This window comes from Gracilinanus agilis, unplaced genomic scaffold (genome assembly GCF_016433145.1).
Source record: "Gracilinanus agilis isolate LMUSP501 unplaced genomic scaffold, AgileGrace unplaced_scaffold20489, whole genome shotgun sequence".
Taxonomy (NCBI): domain Eukaryota; kingdom Metazoa; phylum Chordata; class Mammalia; order Didelphimorphia; family Didelphidae; genus Gracilinanus; species Gracilinanus agilis.
Genome location: NW_025351903.1, coordinates 1 through 8305, shown reverse-complemented (window position 1 = coordinate 8305; position 8305 = coordinate 1). Strand labels below are relative to the sequence as shown.

General features: G+C 57.9%; 1 protein-coding gene across 1 annotated transcript; it reads right to left on the bottom strand.

Moving 5' to 3' along the window:
* Window positions 1-139: 139 nt before the first annotated feature.
* Window positions 140-1246, bottom strand: LOC123254365 (src substrate protein p85-like). The gene is made up of 2 exons (XM_044683404.1): window positions 832-1246; window positions 140-520 (listed from the first exon to the last, which is right to left on the bottom strand). The coding sequence occupies exons 1-2, from the start codon at window positions 1084-1086 to the stop codon at window positions 443-445; spliced, it is 333 nt and encodes a 110-aa protein (XP_044539339.1). The 5' UTR covers window positions 1087-1246; the 3' UTR covers window positions 140-442.
* Between the last annotated feature and the right edge of the window lie 7059 nt (window positions 1247-8305).

Genomic DNA, 8305 nt, shown 5'->3' with positions numbered 1-8305 from the left:
TTCTTTCCTTCCTTCCCTCCTTTCCTCCCTCCCTTCATTCTTTCCTCCCTCCCTTTCTTCCTTCCCTCCCTTCCTTCATTCCTTCCTTCCCTTCTTTCCTCTCTTTCTTTTTTCCTTCCCTTCCTTCCTCCTTCCCTTTCCTTCTTTCCTTCCTTCCCTCCTTTCCTCTCTCCTTCCTCCCTTCCTGCCTTCCCTGCCTCCTCGGTCCCTCCCAGGTGTTTCCAGGTGAGCTCGGCTGGGCTGTGGGCTGGACGAGGAAGCGCCTTCGCCATGGAGGCCCGGCCCAGTGTGATATCAGAGCCTGTATCTGGGACGTGCTTTGTGCTCTACACACTGGTTTAATTATTAAGCCGCTTCACCGACCCGGAGGCCGTGAAGGGCCAGCTCTGGGCTCCCCGGGCCTCCCCGCTGCCCCCTTGCCTTCCCTCGGTCGGGAGGACCCTTACTTGATGTGCTCCTGGTGGCCCGACCCCTGCACCGTCTTGGCACCCCATCTTTGTTCCTTCTCGCTGACGTCGTTCTGCAGAGAAATCAATGAGAGGCTGAATCCCAGCAGCCTTTCCTCCAAGGAACACCCACACACCCCCTTTTCAAACCCGAGCTGCCATCTCAGAATCCCCCCTGAGGAGCGGCTCCAAGAGCGGGAAGGGCTGCCAATGAGGGCTACGTGCCTTGGGGTCACCCGGCTGGGAAGGGAGGCCAGATTTGAACCCAGGACCTCCGTCTCGAGCCGGGCTCTCCATCCAATGAGCTCCCGGCTGCCCCCACGTCTGTGGATTTAAATTGGGGCGCATCGATTTAAGGAAAAACAAGGAAAGGAACGAGTCCTACCACAAAATCCGGGTCGGTCTCCCAGTCGTCGGCGCCGCCATCGTCCTGGCTGACAGATATAGAATGTCCGGCCGAAGCTTTCCACATCTGAAAGATCCCCCGAGGGCTCGTTAGGGCGCTTGGGCAGCGAATGCCACCCCCACCCGCCCCAAAGAGGACGGAAGATGGTGCTGGGGGTGGGCGACACGGCGCTGGTCCTGGATCCCAAAGCTCTGCCCAGACACAACCTCGCTTTATATTTAACTTCACAACCATCCCGTTTTACAGAGGAGGAAACAGGCCGGCCCAGGGTCCCACACGCTGGCCGGCCCCTGTCTGAGGGGGGATTCGATCTCAGGTCCTCCCAATGCCAAGCCCAGCCTCCAGCAGAGGCTCGCCCTGAACATGTTGGGTTTTGCCTCTTGGCCCCATACAGGGCTGAGAAGATCCTCAGCACCATCCTGAGGCAGAAGGAGCTCGAGGGGCCTCCTTTCCTCAGCACAACCCTCCCCCCCTCCGCTTCTTGGAGAAACCGAGGCCCGGCCTTCGGATCAGCCACATCTAGAACTGTGTCCTAGGAAGGCGAGTCCCGACACTCCGGCCCTCTCGAACGGACGCCGGGCGCACCAGGAGGCCCAGGAAGGGTCGGACCATCGGGGCCGCCGCTGGCTAGAGGAGGACGGGGGGCGGCGGCAGCCGGGGACCAGGTGCTGCTGGAGCCGGACTCCGGCCTCTCCCAAGAACAAGCCCAGCTTTCTTTGCGATGCTCCTTGGCCGCGCTGCGACGTTCAGAGGGTGCCGCGAGCCCACGGGAGCGAGCAGGACCCGACGCCCAACAGCACCGGGTCCTCCGGGCGACGCGCTTCGCCTGGGGCAGCCCGGCCTCGGGGTTCCGAGGCTTTTGGTTCACCTCCAGCCCCAAAGCCACGGATGATGCTGGCTGGACGGTCTTTAAAGAGCCTCCAAGAGGCACAAAAGGCATTAAAAGTTGGCCCTAAAAAGCATCTTCTGAGGCGGAATCGGGAAGGACTCAACTTCCTTTGTGCAGCCGGCTTTGTCTCATCTGCCTCGAAGCTGTCTATCTGGGTGCTGCCGCCGTGCCTGCCCACTCCTCTCCCCACCGGGCCCGGCGCTGTGCCAGCCGCAATGCCCGTAGAGGCGGGCGGGCCTCTGAAGGCGGAAACGGCCCGCGTCCCAAGGACCTACTGTGTGTCCTGCCTGCCGTGCCCTCCCTCTCTGCGGCTGCTGATTGGCCACAGAAACCAGCTGACCCCGGGGGGCGCCGAGCCAGAATATTTAAGTCATGGGACGACAGGGAGTCGGTCTATACAGCTACTCAGAAATGAGGCAAAACAGAGAGAGACAGAGACAGAGAGACAGAGATAGAGAGACATAGAGAGAGGGAGAGACAGAGACAGACAGACAGACGAGAGAGAAAGGGAGACAGAGAGGAAGGGAGTGAGAGAGACAGAGATAGAGAGAGAGACGAGAGAGATAGACATAGAGAGAGGGAGAGACAGAGACAGAGACAGACAAGAGAGAAAGGGAGACAGAGAAGAAGGGAGTGAGACAGAGATAGAGGGAGGGAGAGAGAGACAGAGAGAGAGAGACAGAGAGAGAGACAGATGAGAGAGGGAGGGAGAGTGCTAAATAGCCTAATAATAATAAATAGCTCTGGGCAACACGTTGGCGCCCCATTGGTGTCGGGAAACCCAAACAAGAGCCGTCCTGCACCCCGTGAGGGTTAAACGAATTCGGGGGTCGCCCTCAGATCTCCTCTAAGAAAGGAAGACGGGGAGAGCCAACAGCACGGGGACGGCTGAGGGTCCCCCAATAACACTTGCGGGCCCTTTGGGTGCCTCCCCCAAAGGCGAGAGTGCAGGAAAAGGGCCGCCTGGGGGCTGGGGGACACTTTGTTCACTGGGGAGGGGAGGCAGCACAGAGTGACACCGAGAGGGAGCCGGGCATGCAGGGAGACCCTGGGAAGAGAGAAGGGAAGCAGCCCCCGCCTGCCTCAGTTTCCCCCGCTGTAAAATGGGGATGAGAAGACCAGCACCTGCGTCTTAGGGGGCCGTGAGGGGCCAAAGAGATGACTGCTAAGTGCTCAGACAGCAGAGAGGGCGAAGCAAACGCCATCCACATGCGCACTGCTGCCTCGGGGAGCCTCGGTTCTGGGTCAAGCTGCCTCCACAGGGTGGGCCGTGTTTGTGTGGGCTCCTGCTCGCTCTCCCCAGGGAGGACGGCCGCATCGGGAGGCGGAGGGCGCCTCCGAAGGGGCCCGGCCCCAGCCGGCCGTGAAAAGAATCCCCCGCGAGGCGTGCCGGGCAGACAAGGTGTTCTTTTTAGAGCCAGCAGCAGCAGCAGCAGCAGCAGCGACGAATGATCCTCCCGGCCCGGGTCTCTCCGAGTTCTGCCAGGGTCACACAGCCAGTGTTAGAGGCTGTATTTGAACTCGGGTTTTCCCGACTCCATGCCCGTGTTCAGTTCACCGCTCTGCCCGGTTGTCCCAGGCTATTCTGGTCCCCAAAACGAATCCCTATTCCTGGAAGCTGCGCCTCCTGAAAGCTCCCCGATGTCTTCCTCACACAGTCTGCGGTCCTCTGGAACCTTCAGATCCTCTTCCAACGGCTCACGAATCCCTAAGGGACCCGTCGGACACTTGGGAGGTGAGGCTGAGCTTTTCTTTGCCTCTATCAGGAGAGACAACAGCAGGAGGCCTTCGGCCCAGCGCCCGGCACCCGAGGCCCCGTTTTAGAAAGGCTAATCCCCTTCCCCTTCTCCCTACAGTCTCGGCCCAGAGATCCGGCCTGTCGAAACAAAGAGCCTTTGGGGCGTTTTCTTTGTGCCCAGGACTTGGCATGGTGTCTGGCCCCGAAGCCCCTGCCGCCCGCCGTGCCAGCTCCCCCTCCCTGCCGGGTGTCCCCTGCAAACAACGTGACCCAGCCCAGCGCCAAGCCCAGAGTCTGGGGCCCCCGAGGGGGACTCCTGCCCAGCACGAACGACTCCTCTTTGGGTCCTATCCGGGCCACGTTATTATCCAATTCTGATCCTTCCTTCTCCAAAGATTTGCTCTGGCCTCGGACGCCTCCTCGCTGGGTGACCCTGGCCAAGTCACTGACCCCATGGCCTCGCCCTCGCCGCTCTTCCAATATTGAGACACGAAGGCAGAAAGGGAGGGTTTGAAGGAAGATTTGCTCAAACCTGGGTAAAGCGTGCCCCCAGCACCCCTGAGGCACCACCGGCCCACCATGCCCAGCCCGGGCACGTCACCCTCCTCACGCCCCGGCCACCGCGCCACGTGAGGAATCTCCCTTCTAATAGCAAGGTAAGCCGGGTGACAAACCCAAAGTTCTCAAGGCTGCCTTTTAGCTTGAGGCAGTGACGTGCATGGCACCTTGGCTAGTGGAAGCCCTGAATTCAAATTCCGCTCCAGATGCCGACTGGCTGTGGGACCCTGGGGGTCATTTGACTGCAGTTTCCTCATCTGTAAATGTACTCTCCTGTAGTTAGAGCGGAAGACTTGTCAGGTGGTCTGCCAGCCTCCGGCACCCCAGAAATGCCAGGGAAAAGGAGGGTTGTGTCCGGGAGACAACACGCACATGTCTAAGAGGAGAGATCCAAGACGGACACAGAGTGCTGCGACAGAGTCCCCCCAGCAGCAGGGGGAGCAGAAGAGCCTTCGGTCAGAGGCGATGCTGGAGCTGAGCTTTGAGGAGAGACCGGAGCTCCTATGTTCCAGGCTCCAGGCATGACTGGTACAAAGATCCAGAGGTGGGAGATTGGGCATCTCACTGAAGGAGCAGAGAAGGCTCGTTTGACTGGACTACAGAGCGGGGATTGGAATAAGGGACAATCTGCCTGCCGAGGCAGGCCAGGCCTGAGTAGGAAGGGCTCCTTGGGCCAAACCGGATCCAAGTAGAGGAACCTGGGAGCCGCTGAATGTTTTTGAGTAGGAAGTAACCGGCTGGCCACAGTGGCTCCTGCTACTTGGGGAGACTGAGGCTGGATCCCTTGAGCATGGGAGTTCTGGAGCTACAGAACACTGGCCCTAATTTGGGCACCAAAAGGGGTGCCACCAAGAAGGGAGGGGGCAGAAGCGGGGACCCGAGCTATGTCAGGAGGGGTGGACTGGCCTCGACTGGAAATGGAGCAGGTCTGGGCAAGACAGAGAGCCAATGATAAAAGTCACTTGGGCAGCCGTGTGGAAGACGGATTGAAGAGGGCAGAAACTGTATGAACCCCCAAATTAGAGCAGCCACTGCATCACCCTTCCAAGCCTAGCCTGCAAGGCCCTCCTGGGTGCTCGCAAGAATCTGCTTCCTCAAGCCTGCATGGCTGAAGACTCAGCAGCATTCCAAGGGTTTGTTTGAGACCCATTTACTGGCTCTGGGGATCACAGGGGGCGAGGCTGCTCTCAGCTTGCTGTGTGCCCTTCATTTGGTCCTGGGAGGGAGGCGTAATTATTATGCTTATTTTACAGATGAAGAAACAGAGGCAGTTACGTATCTGAGACAAGATTTGAACTCAGACTCCAAGGTCAACATGCTCTCCGATATGCCACCTGGCTGGCCTGCCTCAGGCCACTATTCCGTGTGACCCATTCCCCTTCCTGAACCCGGCATCTCTACTGGGCAGAATCTCCTCGTCCTTCAAAGCTTACATCAAGGTCTCCTTCTCCTTGTACTCCTCCATGAAGCCTTCCCAGATAAAACCCTTCTGTGCAAGGCCTTCCCTCTCCTGGATTCCAGACGCATCCCATCCCAAGCCCTCCCAGGGCACCCTCACCTGAGAAGACTAGCACTCCCTCGGACTCTCAGCTTTTCATCCCATCCCCTGATGCTACACATACGGTAGGCTTTCGGTATCTCCAGAGTGCTTCCTACATCCCAGGGTAGACAAAGAAAAGGAGAACGATCCCTGCCTTCAGAGGGCTTACGTCAGTGACGGGCAACCTGCTGAGCTCAGTGGGTCAAAATTCTCAGGCGGGGTGTCGCTTTGAGGAAAAAACCCTAATATAGTTTAAATAACAAAAATGTATCATTGTAATAATATAGGACTGTATTTAGTAAACCAAAATAGGCAAATGAATAGAGGTCGAATTGCCGTCTATAGTGCACAGAGTGTCTACACTACACTACGGCAAAGGTTTCATCCTCGGCATGCGGTCCCGGCGTGCCATGGAAAATGGCTACACGTGTTGGTGCTGGCATGTGTGTCATAGGTTTGCCATCACCGGCTTCCATTCTGGGAGGGGGAGGTAGGATAGACACGTCTCAGTATATGTAGACTCTAGAACAAATGAAGTTCAGGTGCTTTGGAGAGGGCTTGAGTGGAGTCTTGGGGGAAATAAGGAATTCTAAGAGGCAGAAGGGAGAAGGGAGGCCATTCCAAGGAGGAGAGACAACATGGTCTGTGTGTGTAAGGCAGCAGGAGGGCCAGAGAGTCAACCGACAAACATTTATGAAATGCTTATCAAAGTCCAGATGGGGCAGCTAGGCGGTACAGTGGATAAAACACCAGGCCTGGAGTCAGGAAGACTCATCTTCCTGAGTTCTAATCTGGCCTCAAACACTAGTTGTGTGACCCTGGGTAAGTCACTTCACCCTGTCTGCTTCAATTTCCTCCTCTGTAAAAGGAGCTGGAGAAGGAAATGGCAAACCACTCCAAGATCTTTGCCAAGAAAATGTTAAATGGGGCCACAAGGAGTTGGACATGACCGAAATGACTGAGCATGTGCCAGGTACTGTGCCAGGACTTGAAGATACAAAGTCAGACACCACCCCTGCCCTCCCGAAGCTCACCTTCTAAGAGGAGAAATACTATGAGCATAGCCAGGTACACCCATGTGAGTAGAAGGCTCTGAGGGAAAAAAGCATTTAAAGTTGGGAGAGGAAAGGGGGCCAGTTAGGTGGGATGAGAGCCAGCCTCAGAGACAGGTCCTGGGTTCAAATCTGACCTCAGGCACTTCCTGGCTGGGTGACCCTGGTCAAGTTCACTTAAGCCCCATTATCTGGACCTTACTGTCTATGCCTTGGCTGATTCTAAGGGGGGGGGGGGGGGCGTAAAAAAAACACATAAAGAAAGGCTGGTGGGCTGGACTTGACTGAACAAGGTCAGGTCTAGGATTCAGGAAGAGCCAGAGTGGGAGGGTCGGAGAGAGGAGGAGCCAGGTGAGAGGGCTGAACTAGGGTGGTGGCTGGGAGAGGAAGAGAACAGAGAAGTTCTGTTGGAAGGAGTCATGGGTGGCGAGCCTGGCAAAGTCAGCTGGAGCCCAGGTGTGATGAGCTGAAATGCCAACCAGCAGCCCTGAAGTGAAGGAAAGCCAAGCCTGAGCTAAATCCAATCTCCCAGCCTGCCTGGGGGTCAGAATGGCCCAGTTCGAAGGAACAGTTTAACAATGAACTGGTTCTTGTTTGGTCCAGTGGCCCCACTGGGGGTTTTCTTGACAAAGATACCAGAGGGGTTGGCCATTTCCTTCTCCAGCTCATTTTACAGAGAAGGAAACTGAGGCCAACAGGATGACGAAGTGGGTCACACAGCTAGGAAATGTCTGGAGCCAGATTTGCTGTCCACAGCAGCCTCTCATGGCTCAACCTTCCACAAGCATCCAGCCGCTGCCCGGCTCCCCTCCCAAAGCACCAGGCGCTGTTTAAGCTTTAAGTGCACATCGTGTGCCAACCCAGCACAACCAGAAACACCAGGACAAAAAAACAAGCCATACAGTAACTCTGTGGCTCTGGCTCTACCCTCCCCGCTCCCCACCCCCACCCCCATCTACCCAACAGGAGGCCAGACAGAAGCATTTTAGTTAGTCCTCCCAAATGCCTCAATTTCCCTCTTGGCCACGGCAAGCTAATTTGGCCACTGGGGGAGGGTGGGGAGGGTGGAGGCAAAGAAAGTAAATCTAATCCCCTCCAGTGGAAGACAGCCAGGGGCGGCCCCAGGAACCTTCCCCTTTCCCCTCAGGCAGATCTCTGACAGCTTTCAGGGCTGCTGTGCACTGCAGCCCTGGGGACCCCTCCTCCTTTCGGATAATCTTTTCAGTAAACCGAGCCCCTCCCTTCCCCCTCCCCAAGGGCCGCAGCAGGAAGTAAGGGCCCGAAGCGGCCCCCCAGCCTGGGCTTCTCCAGCGGGATGTGCTCACAGGGCACGAGGCCCTGACTCATGGGGGTGGGGGGCTCCCGAAGGGCAGAACCTCCCGGCTCGAGGATTTCCAACCCCGTGCAGGATCCTCCTCTCCTGGCCCAGGAATCCTGGGATGACAACTCGGGGCTTAGGCCCTGCCCTGGGGGGCCTGGCTGGCGGGAGGGGCAGTGGAGGTCCGGCGAGCTCCCGGCCCATCCCAGGCCCTTCGCAGCCAGTCCATCTTCGCAGGGAACTGGCTCCTGTCCCAGGCCCCGAGGACCCTAGCCCGGGCGCGCGCCCACCAAGCCCCAGCCCTGAAGGGGGATCCCGCGGAGGCCGCCGGGCTGGCTGCCTGGGATGGGGGAGGGGG